Genomic DNA, 14,428 nt, shown 5'->3' with positions numbered 1-14,428 from the left:
GATGGGATACTAGACAAAATAGAGTATTGGTCTTACCTGGTATGGCACTGTATCATTAAAGCAACATCATGGGTGTGTGTGTGTGGGGGGGGGGGGTTAAGTGGTGCACACCTGAGAAACTCAATACACTTTCCCTCTGACGGTGGTGTACAAGTTACTAAATCAGATTGATAGCCTTTTGTAACCCCTTTACATTGGCAATGCAGTAACTTGGGTTGTTGAGGCAGTAACTCTGGGTGTTCCAGGCTCATTAAAGCATAGAAATGCCTCCATTGAAGTATTTTGTATTAAAAGACTTAAGACTAGCCCAATTACTGATTACCTCCAGATAGTCAACTGATTTGAAGCTATATGGAGTGTTGTGGATTTTGGCAAAAGGATTCTACTATAAGGATGGCTTGTTGTTGCAAAACAGTCTTTTGTGTTCAAAATCTCTGAATGGCCTTGTAAGATCTTTGGAATTGCTGGTGTCCTTGTCAGAAAGATGCAAGTTTAGGATACTCAAGTATGGTGGGTGGTGGGAGCAAAATATCAGCATTTAACAATCAGATGAAATATTGGGTTATGTTATTTGCTAGCTCCTTACACACTGGAGTCCTCTGTGAAATAGGTGGTCTTTCCTTTTTGTTAGGGAGCTCAGCAGCTTTTGAAAACCATCCTCCTACTTGGAACCTTATGTAGCCAACTCTGACTACTCACGGTTTGAGACGGGTGAAAAATGGATAAGCCAAAGGGGAAAGGTATTGCACAAAAGGGACAGAAAAAAATGTAGGTATCTCTGATATTCTGCCCTTGCAGAACTTCCTGGGGGTGTGTGGGCTCTGTTATTCTTCCAGTTGCAGTTCTGCCAGAGACCCTTAGAAGAGATCTAGTAAGGCCCAGGACCAATGAAGAGACACAGGTTTCTCACAGAACCATTCCATGTTCCATCGGATTAGAGATGCCTTGCTATCTTTCAGTGAGGAAATATTACTGGCACACCCCAGAACAGGAGTGATGTGGGAGGTTCTTTGCCATGAATTCTATACAGAACTTTTTCAGTATCTTCTACTTTTAACATGGAAAGGAAAGCTTTGCCCAGTTTCTGATTCTGGTATACCTGTGTAACAACCAAGTCATCAATAGATCTACACATAACTCTCTATCCTCAGCTAATGATGAAGCCAACTGATGATAAAGCTCATGTTTTTGTTGTAGGATTGAGTTTAATAACTATAAAAAAAAACAACAACAAAGCATAAGGCTTTTTATACTCCTGCATTATGCTTTCAATGGTGGCATTCTACATGGAAGGTGGGTTACCTTCTTTCTTTTGCTTACTCCAGCTTTAATTCTTTCACTTCTAAAATCTCACTAAGACAGCAGGTTAGGTGCCAGCAAAGCATCTCCTAATGTTTGACTTTCATGTATCAATCACTCATTTTAAGTAAACTGAAAATTTATTGTTCCCCTGGTAATAATCTGTAAATATATCTAGGTGTCAGTCATTATCATTCCATGTAGCCCCTCCACCTTTATAAAATCTGCTGGGAGAATAATGCCTTAGAGGAGTTGCCAGTGCAGCAGAAATGCTTGGTACATGTTGTTTCTGGAAGGCTTGCATAGTTAATGCCTGTCAATTATCTATTTGCAAGCTTTCAAATGCATTTCATTCACTGAAGGCCAATTCTGAAAGCTATTCTGAGTGCCTACAACACCCAGAAAAATCAACGTCTTGCAAAATCAACAAGGATTTGAGAATACTCAAAGTCTTGCAAGATCAGGGAAAGAATATTGTTTGACTTCAGCATACTCAACAACGTGTAAAATAAATAATCTGTTTTCCAATCAAAAGGGAAATTACATTGTGTTTCAGTGTTAGGCATCAGTGCTTAACACCCTGCCTGTGGGCCAGGTCCAGCCCATAGAGCTCTCCATGGGTCTGAAAATTTGGTGGTAAGTGGCTGGTGTTAATTGCCATTGCCCTGCTACCAAATTTCTAGACTTATGGGTAGCCTTGCAGACCAAATTAGTGTGACCCTGCACACTAAATCAGATACACAGGGCCTGGGTGGCATGAGGCCCAACAAGGCTCAGGTACTCACCCTAGAAATCCAGCCACTAATTCTGTCCATGAGGCCAGAGGCATAAAGCAATAATATTAGATCAGTTAATGCAGTTCACTGGCAGTTTGCTAATGGCTTTTATTTCAGTTTGTGAGGTTTGCTAGTATTTATTATTATTTATATCTTTAACTTTGGAAGGATTCTCTTGATTGAAATTGCCATATAGTCAGAATTTTGCTGGGAAGACCTTAGGTATGAGCAGAGAATTTGGATGTCCATAGGCAAAATCAGAAGAGCTTGGAAATACTTCAAGACAAGTGGCTTTTGTTTTCCTTCTTTTAAAATGGCCAGGGATTTAATGGAAATAAATGTAAGAGTATATTAATATTCAGATTGAATTACCAAATGATCTGAAGTTAGGATACTAAAAATGATTGTGTCTGTAACATCAAATCAACTGTACAGGCTCCCTCGCTTTATGCTGTACATGCATTCCTGGAAAACGGTACATAACTTGAATTCGCATAAAGTGAACCCACTTTACAATGTAACAAATAGGGATACGTTCCAAGACCTCGACTGTACTGACCCCCAGACCCATTTCTAGCACTTTTACAACTTTGGTACTCACCAACAGCAAACATTACACACAAGCACAGGGCACTATCATCATGGGGATGGCAAGTACAGAAACACATCTTTCAGACAAGAAGTGAGGAGCACAGATCCACAGAGGAGACTATATTTTGGTGTGTGTCATTCCCACAATGTACCGCACAAAGCAGCTGACTGTGGGCTTCCACCACATTGATCTCATAAGAGTGAATTTACCTTGCATATAATGAATTTTTGGTATAAAAAGAGTCATCACATAAGAGCAAATTCGCACATACAGAACCCTCATAAAGTGAGGGAAATCTGTATTGTGCATGTAGAGTGTGTTCTTTCCTTGTTCTATGCAAAATGTTATGTTTTTCTGGGGAGTTGTCAAAACAAAAATAAAAGCCAGTTTAAATATTTCAAAACAAAAATGAAAGCCAGCTAATTATCCGTTTTAGATTGAAAATCCTGATTCTAATTTTTGCAAACTCTTTCACACTTCTGGTTCAGCTCTTGTTAATATATTCAATAATATATATTTTTTTAATATGTTCTTTCACAAAATTATAGATATTTTGCAGTGTGGGTCATTTAAAGTTGTGGGAACACATTTCGTTTTGGGAAATACATTATTTTATATGCTTGATATTTCCATATGAGCTTTGCATTAACTCTGGGCTTTCACAGTGAATTATCAAGAGCTAGCGTTGACCTAGGATGTGAACACATGGGGCACTTTTACATATGCTTTGGGGATGAATGGGCACTTTTAATTAGAGTGCTGCCACATCTCGTGTTGGTATCCCTGCGCTTAAAAATGATGGCAGGGGTTCTTGAACTAAAGTACATTTGATGAGCTTTAGGTTAAGCACCCCTGCCACCATTTTTAAGTACAGGGATGCGGATACACAAGATGCAGGAGGCTGCTGTAACATGGAAATTGCCACAGTCCAGTAGACTTGATTAATTGAGTCTGCTCTGACATGCTAGAATCAAATTTGCAATCCATTAATTATAGAAAAAATGGACCACTATCACTATAAACCCTATAAATGGATTGTTTACAATTTTAATGGAAATCCCTTTTAGCATTCTTAAATTTAATATACAAGAGTCAGACATGTTCATCAAAATGCCCAAAACACCAGCAACCAGAACAAATTCCAAAGGACAGTCTATTAATTTCAATGTTAAAGTGCTTTTAAAACTAATATAACCCGAAGGCTAATTTGTGTAGGAATAGCCTCTTCTCAGCTGTTAGCCCCTTATTGGTTCATGTTATACTGTTAAAGTCCTTGCTTCTAATAAGAACCAGAACCTAATCAGTTTTAAGGCTGCTAACAGGACAGCACTGTCCCCTCAAGTCATGGGACTCTAATACCACGTGGCCACGTCCGCACATGCATTTGTGTGCTGTAATTGGTGCTATGGCGTAGTAGTACCGCACACATGTTTTAGTTGACACTAATGCACAGTAGACTAATTCTGTAGCCCATTAACATGGCTTTTGCTAAATGATATGCTAATGTGCAGTAGAATTAGTCTTCTGCATCTCATGTACACGCACCCTGTTGGGACTATAAAACCAAAGCTTTAGCTTAAGACGATGCTGTATAATTTCACATGATGCTATGAATTAGAGAGAAAAGGAGACAGGAAATGCTAGGCAACTAAATTCAGGTGGCTGTTAAACATTAGATTTTTTTTTAATTGATAGGCCTCTGGCATCTCTGGAATTTCTTACTGTCTCATCCTGGCATAATTAGGGGTTATAAAGCTGAATGACCTGTATGGAGTTGTCATGGGTACGTATTATAGAGTTTGAATCCTTTCTGTCCTGTTGACTTACTCCCTTGTGACATCAGAATGAGACCCAAAAATGGAATTACCAGCCCATCCTGTCAGTTCTTCTTGTTTGCCTGCCACATCTTGTTGTTATTGTTGGGAGACAGTTCATGCTGGTGCTTTGTGGGATCTTTCTCTACTGATTTTTTTTGTGGGGCTCCAGTCTCCTCTTTACTCTACCCTCACCACATCCCTGGCTTGAATGGGCATCGCTATTAGGAGGGCTCTCCCTTTATGGATGATCTCTTCTCATCTGTGCTTCTTGCTGGCAGAGAAGGAGAGTTGTTCCCATTCCAGTGCCTCTTCTTAAGCCTCCCTAGATCTCAGCCCCACATCCTCATAATTATGCTCGTCCTGATGTGACCTTAACAACATCCATTAAACATTAACTGAAAAATGCAACATAAAGTTCTACCATCCAACCATCACTGAGATGAGCTCTGAGAACGCATTCTTATCCCATGGTGGGTTCTAGGGTCTTGCCCCAAAGGGAGAATCACTCCCCACTAGATGGTCTGCCATCTCCCTTATCAGCCACTGGACTGCCTCCAGGTCTCACCCCGTCTGTCTTCCAGCTGCCGTCCCCACTCAGTCCTGAGAGGTACCTCTGAGTCTCAGTGTTGCCAATTCTGGTCTGGCCTTGAACTCTTCCACCGTTCTTCTCTGGGTTGCTCTGTTCCTTTTTGTAGTTCAATCTTTGCCAAGGCACACAGCAGGCTCAGCTTCTGGAGCGAGCCACGTGCTTCTTCCCAGTCCCACCCCCTCTGGTGGGTCTGTTCACCAGCTGTAGCTCTCACCAGCTGTGTGCTATCCCTCTCCTCCCACCCCTTTCTTCTGGGGTATGGCTCCAGTTCTGCCCCCCTTGTGAGCTGCTCTGAGCCTCCACTTCTTGGCTCCCTGCCTCCGCTCCAGGCTTCTTGCCGCTTCTCCCCCTCTCCTCCTTCCCTGCCCTTCCCGTTGTTTGTTCCCCGACCCAGCTTCCTCCCTGGCCCTGCCCCACTTTTTCCCTGACCTGAAGGCTCAGGTAGATGCAAAACTGTCATGCCGGAGCCTGCCATGCTGGTGTTGGTGCCTCTCCACCTGCTGGGGGAGGAGACAGAGTGGGGGACCTCAATTTGTTGTCTCTTCCCCTCTCACAGGAGTACAGCATACACTTTTGTATTTCAGTTTAGATAACATCATAACTAAGAAACATAATAACTAAGAAAGATGACCTTCAAAATCAAATATGTGTTAGTAACCCTTTAAAATTTATGTTTTTTGTGATTTAAAATTGGAGGTCTGAAAGCTGTGAGTTTGGTTTCACATTAGAAATTGTTCTCTGCCTTGGAAAAATTCTTTGATAAACGGAAAACTCAAACAACAATAGAATAAAGAAAGGATTTTCAGTCTGTCTGAAAACACAAATCAGAATGTCAGTTGGATTAATCTGGAATAACCATGGAGAAATTTAGTAAGCAGCACTATTGTAAGTCACACTACTGGCTATGGATCTGTCTCAATATTGTTGTTTTGTTTATGTTTATGTAACTTTAATAGCTAAATAATCTTATGGCTGAATGTTATATTTTCTAAATACTGAGGCAGTCTAGCCTTTGCTTTTAATTCTAAGATCTTAAGTGAAACTTTGAAACCTTAAAAAAAAATTCCAGATAACATAGGGAAGCTAAATTTGATATTAAAGATATTATTGTATTTACTCAAATCCAAGCCCCTTTTATGGATTTGAATATGAATGATACGGTGAGGGGCAGGTAGCTGCCATTACTGTCTTTGGCCCCAGCCTAGAGTCAGTCAGAGTTATAGCGGCTGCCTGCTATATATTATATATTAGCCAATTCCCACCACAAATGATGGGGTGGGGGGTGGGGAGCGGGCAGGAGGGATGGAGTTTATGCCCTGCCCATCTGGGTATGCTCCTGCCTTCCCTCCTGCTGCTTGGGGTCCAGGCCTGTTCCCACCCTCCCCACTACAGTGGCGGGGGAAGGGGAGGAGCAGACCTGAGAGCTCCTCTCCCTGTCCTTGCTGCTGCCCTGCTGCACCAGACCTGGTCCCCACTACAGTGGCAGTCATAGGGGAAAGGGAAGAGTGGGCCCAGGCCCAAGGCTGGGGAGAAGCTGGGCTGCTGCAACGGGGGGAGCAGTGGGCCTGGGGCAACCTGGTGGTGGGAAGAATGGCAGGAGCAAGCCTGGAGCCAATGCGGGGTGGGGGAGGAGTAGGACCAGGCCCAAGTGGGGGAGCAGGCCCACTCTTCCCCTCCCCTAGCTGCTGCTGCATTGGGCTGGGCCCCCTGCGCCCCACCCACTGCTGTAATGGGTCGGCTTCTCCCCCGGTTTGGGCTTGGTCCTTGGAGCCCACTCTGCCTTGCCCCCTGCTATTGCTGGGTCAGCCTGGGCCCACTGCTCCCCCCACCATGGAAGCTAGGCTTCTCCCCACCCTTGGGCCCAGTCTCCCTTGCATTGGTCCTGGACCCAGTGCTCCCCTCCCCCCACTGCTGCCACCATGGTGCACCCACTATTACCCCCACTGCCACGCCGTCAGGCCTTGTAGGTGGCAATGATGGAAGGGGAGAGGGGCAGGCTGAGGTCAGAGCCAGTGACCTTGCCCTCCCCATGGCATCCTGACCCCAGTCCCCCCCCACGCTGCCACTGCTATCACCTGCAAGGAGTAAAGGGGTGGGGGTGAGGCCAGCTCTGGTGGCCTGCCCTGCCCTCTCCTCCATCATCCTGACCTGTTCTATCCGCTCTGTTGCCCCTGGCTCCAGGAAGCAGGGTGGGGGGAGGAGGAGGAGCCAGCTGCACTGGCCTCACACCCTCTCATCCCCTATGTCCCTGCCATCAAGGCGGTGCTCCACTGCCACCAGCTCCTATTGGAACACTTGTTCACACTCTGATTGGCTGTTTGTCAGCCAATCAGAGCATGAATAAATCATTACAGATGGACAGACTTATACAATATTAGAATATAAGTATTGTTTTATTTTAATCATGGAAAAACATGGATTTTGGGTTACTTTTCTAAATCTGAAAATTGGCCATTTTTTTTAATCAGCAAAAGCCAGGATAACTGTTCATTATACATCACAAAAGTAAAACCAGATAACCCTATTTTAAAAAAGTCCTTTTTTTGGTCGAAAAATATTATAGCTTCTTTTCAACTAGGTATAAGAAAGGAGCTAGTGGCACAGTCACCCTCTGTGTGTGGCATGCAGCAGATCATGGAGGGAACTAGCAGAACAGCAGCAGATAGGGCAGGGAACAGAAAGCAGAATAGCATATTGGGCAAAGGAAGGGGATTGGAGTGGCATTCAAGAAGGGTGTAAAGCTAATTTGGGGCGCACCTGCGTAAAAGGTTACTCACACACTGGACTAAAGTATTAAATCTGGTCAAGGCTTCAATCCAGCTAAACATTCATGTGTATTCTTAACTTTAGTTATCTAAATTATACACAGGAAGTCTTTTGGATGGTATTTACAGGACTGAGGCCTTAGTGATACAGAAAAATATATTACTAAATACAGAGAGTTTATGAAGACTGAAAATGTACTATTATATATTTATAGTTATTCATGAGGTACAGGTTATCACATATGTAATTCCTTTTTTCTTCCATAGGATTACACTTGTTATTACCACTGACTTGCAGAAAGAAGCTAATGATGAATATTACTCGATCACACACACAAATGTCAAACACAAGTGCAGTTAGCCACACCTAAATATTGTGTATTCATATTAGAAAATCTAATCAATATGCTAGTGTTTTCCCCCAGGGAATAGCATGTTCAACTTAATTAGCAAATAGTTTATTCAGGCAACATGAAACAGAAGAGTGAGACACTGGCACAGGAACACTGATAACCTTTTTGAATGCTAAGGGTCTGGGAAACATCTTGATCCTTCAGCTTGAAGTTACTTGCAATTTTTAAAAGTTCATGCAACAGTATCTGACACAGTTTTTAATTATGTGAGAAGCAAAGATTCCTTGAAATGATCTTTTATTGGACCAGCTATGTAGTTTGGATAGTGGTGGACAAGCTTTCGAATACAAGACATTTCATTATGCTCTTGTTTTAGAATTTTCCACCTGAGAACCGTAGACCTTTACAATTTAAGTCCTGTCTCAATCTGAATGGTAGCAAATATTGTTGTCCATCTTATAGAGATAAGGAAACTGCGATGTTAAGTTGACGTAAAAACTGGTCAAAAAGTGTTTTGACAATTACTTTCTGTGGAAAATGTCTTTTAGGCTGCTTACAGATCTAAAACCCCACCCAGACCCGGCACTTTAAACTCTACATGCCCCCATGCTGAGCCCAGCGCATGCCCAGAAGAGATATTGCATTAGTTAGATCCGGCTTGCCCAACATCTGTATAGATCGGGCACTTTAGTGGGGCTTTATTGAGTAATTTTATCTAATAGCTATTAGATAAAAGCACCAAAAATCCCTGCTGAACAACCCAATCTATACAGATGCTGCAAAGCCAGGTTGAACTAATGTGCTGCTGCTTCTGGTAAAGTAGTTTTTTGAGTGGGGTTTTTTGTTTGTTTGTTTGTTTGTTTTTAATGTCTGTAAGCATCTTTGGATGTTATAACAATTGAAAAACCAAAATGTGTTTTGATACCTCTCAGTATTACTAATGACTAGTACTATCAACATTTCTACCCAGCTCAAGTGGGTAACTGAAGGGCCTTGTTACACCTTACAGTGTGATCCACAAGAAAGGTTGATCAGTGTTATGCTAGCTTGGAGTTTGGAGCAGTAACACCCTTAATCCAGAGACCTTCTCAGACTGTCCCCCACCTACCTAGTTATGATGTAACACTAGAGGCTTGGTGAGCAAGGACAGGACTAGGAGCTGTATCTGTGAGTTGCCCCTAGAAGGCTCGTGCATATGAGCCCAGACAGGCTTCTACCCCTGTTCTATGTGTAAGAAATCCTGGAATATGGGAGGACTTCAGCTTGGGCAGTACATCTGTGGGGTGTGGCCACTCCTTAGTGGAACAGGAGCTGGTTCATGCAGATGAGAGATAATCCTGCTCTGGAGTGGCATAACTTTAAGCTGCATAACAAGTGCTTAAAACCGCTTTAATGTGTTAATGTGTGGACAATACAGGGTTTAAGAGCTTCAGGACCTGGTCAAAATTACAGTGTAATAAGGCATCAAGAGGTCAGAGGAAATCTGCAGCACACCAAATAATTATTTCTTCCTCCTATTTCCTACCCACCACACCAACATGCCCTCCATTTCAAACTGCTATTTTCTGACTATTTAATTACATAGAATCTCACCCTTATTTTTAACAAGGATCTCCTTCACTCCTTACCATTTCAGAATCAGTCCATGAATTACAGGAAATCATGTTCTTATCACTTGTCTTCCTTTTTTTGATATCATGTTCATATGAGAGGAAGACAAGTGATAAGAAAGTGAACATGCTTCCTTTTGCATCCTACTCAGTCTACAGAAGTGATTCTCAACCAGGGTGCTATGAAATCCCTTTTAAAGGGCCGTGCAATATTAGCAAAAAGCTACACAAGTCACAAGGTAAACCTGGAGATTTCACGTAGGAATCCACAGTGTAAAAAATATTCTGACCTGCTATGGTCTTTCTGAGTTCTTTGCAACAGAAGTCTTGCTCTGTTATTCTTCTATAGTTAAAATACTTGTGAAAGCTAAGAGTCAGCACTTTCTGAGGGATGCCTTGAGTCTAAAAATGTTGAGAACCCACTGCTTTCCAGGACTGTGCTTCAATTCCTGCTTTCACTCCTCTTTTCCAAAATCAACATATAAATGTTTAAAGGACCAGTCTTCTAGTACACTTACCTTCCCTGCTGCACCTCCCAGTGCTGCTTATTCCTTCTTCATAGTAGTTTCAAATCCTCCTTGAATCAAAAGCCTATTAAGCTGAAGCTCTCTGAATGTCAGGAGCAGCAAGAATTGCCCTGGCAGATATGAACCTAGAATAAGCAAGGAGAACTGGATTTGAGAGAGAGAGGTCTGAGGTACAGCATTTAGATCTAGGATTCAAACACACAAGAACTTTCAGATTTCAGTTTGTTGCTTAGCCTGTTAAGGAGGAGACAGCTATAAGAGTCTGATGTAGTTCCTGATTTAGTCTTTGAGTGCTCTTGCCCATTAAGTTTGCTTATGTTTGTAAAAAGATTTTGATGAAAGACCATTTTGCAATTCAAAGTTCAGAAAGGCTTACCATTTTTCTTCCAGAAATTAGTGTTGAGACCTTTTCAGTTAGTGGAGAAACTCAGGCCCTGATCCTATGTTGTGATCTATGTAGACAGAAGGCAATATCTTCTGTAATGAGGCATCAAATTCTAATTCATTTCTCTGATAAAAACACAATTTTTACAGGGTAGAGAAAAATTACCTTTTTAACCTGAGATTAGCTTTGAAATCTTTCATAAAGTAAGAAGAATATTTTCTATTAGTTTTTAAAATAATTCCTCCTGAAAATGGATGTGTTCATGAAAACATTATTTCAAAATTATAGCTGCTTTTTTTTGTCTATTGTGAATGAATATATTTTGCTTATCTGGACACTGGTAACCCAAAGTTTATAAACTTTCCCTAAATGGGAGTTTTGGAAATGTACTCTTGGCCATTAGGATAAATGGAGGGTTATTTTTAATTTGCTTGAGAAATTTTTCTGCTTCATCTTGGTCTTGAGTGGCCTTTTTTACACTTTCTTTCCCCTTACTTTTTTCCTTCATCATTCTGTGGTAGTTTATCCTTCATCTTCCCTGCAAAAGTTGCTCTTTCCCTTACTTAGTCCAAAGAAAGTAAGACACTTCAAGAAGAAGAAAATGAAAAAGGTAAATGTGCCATCACTTGTGGGTGCATTTGAGGACTAATTCAGTGTCTAAGTGATAAGGAGGGTGAGGTAATGTGTGTGGCTCTGGGTGGTAAAGTTCGTTTGTAAAAATGCTGCTCAGCGTATGCAAATTAGATGCAAACACAGGCTGCAGCTAGGTGCTTACCTGAAGGTGACCAGTGGTAGACAGGATGCTGGATTTTGTTTGTTTCTTCTCATGTCATGCAGTTTTCATTTCAAAACAGTTAACTATGATAGGTTCCATGTTTCAGGGATATTTGTTGTAGCTGTGTTACTCTAGACGCGTAGGCAGACAGAACTCTTGGGATAGAGGTGATATCTTTTATTAGACCAACTAGATAGTTGCAAAAAGATTTTTTTTTTACTTGTAAGGTTTCGGGTGCAAACAATCTGCATCATGAAAAGATAATTCAAAGATCGAAAAATTTCTCTCAGGTAGAAACAAACCTTCACATTGCACAGGGGAACTAAAAGCTGATATGGTTCTCCTGGGTAGGAAAGTTCATTTGTAAAGAGGCTGCTCTGCGAGTATGCAAATTAGGCTCAAGAAATTTTACAATCTTTGAATTCTCCTTTGCCTGACAAAGAGTATTTGGGCCCAAAAGCTTGCTGCTGCTGCTAATAAATAATAATACATTTAAACTACCTAGTTGGTCTAATAAAAGATATCACTCATACAGCCATGTTTTTTGTTTTGGTATCAAAGTAACGAAACATTAATCTTCCAGCTCAAGTCACTCCCAGTGAAGTCTATATCTGAGTATATGTGTATATAAATTCTGAAGACATGTTGGGTCTAACTCTGGATATGACGATTATCACAAGTGTGTGTGCTGCCCATTTTAAAAGTGCCTGGATCCTCAATGCATTCATATGAATTTAAGCAGACAAGGTTCTTTGGGTGAATCTGATATCTTTTTATTAGACCAACTTTTAAATAGTTGGGGGAAAAAAAATCTATGCAAGCTTTTGGGTTTAAAAACCCTTCATCAGGCTAAGGAAGTTTCTGCAGGTAGTGTGTGCTCTTCCTGGATGGAATGAAAAGTAAAGAAGCCAGAGGCTGGGCTGATCTGCATGCAAAACAGACAGTCAGTGAAGATGTAAATTCATCTTCATATGAATTAAACTTTTTATGTGATTAGGTCTGTATACAATACATAGCCTGGGGTGAAGTTGTACCATGGCATAGATGTATTTAATTCTCAACAGTACCAGTCTATATTATCTGAACAGTTTGTACATGACATTTTTTTTTAAATTCTAATTTAATGCTGGTAGCCAATTCAAGAGTGGCGTAGCTGTGCAACAAAACAAGACTTGCTTATAAGATGAATGCAGTGTTAGTGAAGAGTTGCATTTCTTGTCAATTTTTGTGCTCTGTGAGTTGTTGGAGATGAAGAAATCGGTGAATGAAAGATAGTTGGGCTGTTCGTTCTTCCAAAGTATGATGAGGATAGTGCTGCTGCTGAAAACTAGGTTGGCAATTACCTTACGTGATTCAACAGCAAACCTTTCACTCTGCAGTGTGAAGAAAGGACTCGTACAGAGAAACTACTGATTTGCAGGTGGATCTGAGATGAAGAATATCACTGGAGGTCACCTCCTTTCTGCACTTGAAACCCACAAATGTTTAAAATGCTTTTGGCTGATGAAGGTCTACCTATGCCAATTGCAGTGATTATGAAGGAAACATCCAGGTCACATTTCTATGAAGGAAATTGTCTACCACCTTAGCATTTCGAGTTGTATTCTGATACTGCTGACTGGCACAAAGGAAGTTAATAAAGATAGCTAAAGGCTTGTACGATTTTAATACCTTAACATTTCATGGTCTTCAGATTTGCAGTACAATTCTAACAGTAAATAGTAATTTCATGCCATTCATGTTCATAGTCATGGAGATTTGAAATAAAAAACATAAACAGTACAAGGCAGGCTGGCTAGTTTATCCAAACTTTGAGACGCAGGGAAAGGGATAAAACACGGTATTAAAATTTTAAGAGATGAAAACAAGGTTGTTATATAGAGTATACATGACTTTGTACATGTGGCATGCAAACAGAATGCATTTTAACACTGCACATTCAAAAAAAAGAATGCACAAGGAATATTACAAAATGTTCTTTTGGGTTCTTTCTAAACTGTTCTAATAGACTTTTTTTCCTGCTGGAATATTTCATCCTGTCCAATTTTTCAGATCTGGCTTGTAGCGTAGAATTGTTTGTTTATAAACTGGTGAATATGTAGATATACATCCTTAAGAAGGAGAATTCTAGCTCTTCTAATCATGCAAAGATAATCAAGTGTGTTTTGCAATCAATTGTTGCCAGAATATTGTAACATGAAAGGGTTTTTAATGTGAGTTGTTAAGGCTTCCCTCCAATCACTTAAAAGGAAGGCTGACAGCATTCAATTAATTAAATTCAGACTTTTGTGAATTATTTTTATTGCTCATCATTCATGCAATAACATTTTGATGTACATAGGCAATATCCCACTAGGCTTTGCTGACATGTATTTGATGACCATAGCTAGCTGAGAAACTGAATGACTGTGACAAGTCCACTTACTTTAATGGAACCATGTGCTAATTAATTAATACGAGCATGATAGTCTGTGGGCTAGCTTAGAAACATTGATAACTAGGCTGCATCACCTCATTATGTGTGAAAAATTGATTGTTCAGTTCAGCTGCCAAAGCCAAAAACTGCAGAATTGTTTTAGACTATACTGGGGTTGGAGTTTTGCTGTAGCCATGATGGTCCAGGAAAAGTCCAAGAGGCAGATTGCACCAAATCTACAGTTTCCTCACTAAAACAAGCAAAACATTTAATTCAATAACTATGTTCCATTTTGTCGCACCCCATAATGCTGGTGCACCCTTGACCTGCGAGCCTGGGTCGGCACGACCAGCTTGGCGCGAGGAGGAGGATTTATGACCGGGCAGGTGGGTGATAATGGTGAGCAGGAGTCAGTATGATTTAAACACAGCGTGATGGTTTCACAAAAGATTTATTTTACTTACGCTTCTGATGGCTTGCAGCGTAGGCAGAGGAGCTGATTGATTTAGTTACAGCATGCAGAT

The 14,428-nt window shown here is 41.0% G+C and overlaps 1 protein-coding gene across 1 annotated transcript in view; it reads left to right on the top strand.

Moving 5' to 3' along the window:
* LOC109306162 (gamma-aminobutyric acid receptor subunit gamma-3-like) overlaps positions 1 to 14,201 on the top strand; it is a 101,808-nt gene extending 87,607 nt beyond the window's left edge. Inside the window, exon 4 of the mRNA XM_019529441.1 lies at positions 12,868 to 14,201. Coding sequence (XP_019384986.1) covers positions 12,868 to 12,918 — 51 coding nt within the window. The 3' untranslated portion in view covers positions 12,919 to 14,201. The remainder of the gene's footprint in view (positions 1 to 12,867) is intronic.
* The last annotated feature ends 227 nt before the right edge of the window (positions 14,202 to 14,428 follow it).

The sequence above is a fragment of the Crocodylus porosus genome, unplaced genomic scaffold (genome assembly GCF_001723895.1).
Source record: "Crocodylus porosus isolate Cpor-Errol unplaced genomic scaffold, CroPor_comp1, whole genome shotgun sequence".
Lineage (NCBI taxonomy): Eukaryota > Metazoa > Chordata > Crocodylia > Crocodylidae > Crocodylus > Crocodylus porosus.
This window is presented reverse-complemented; position numbering and strand designations above follow the sequence as displayed.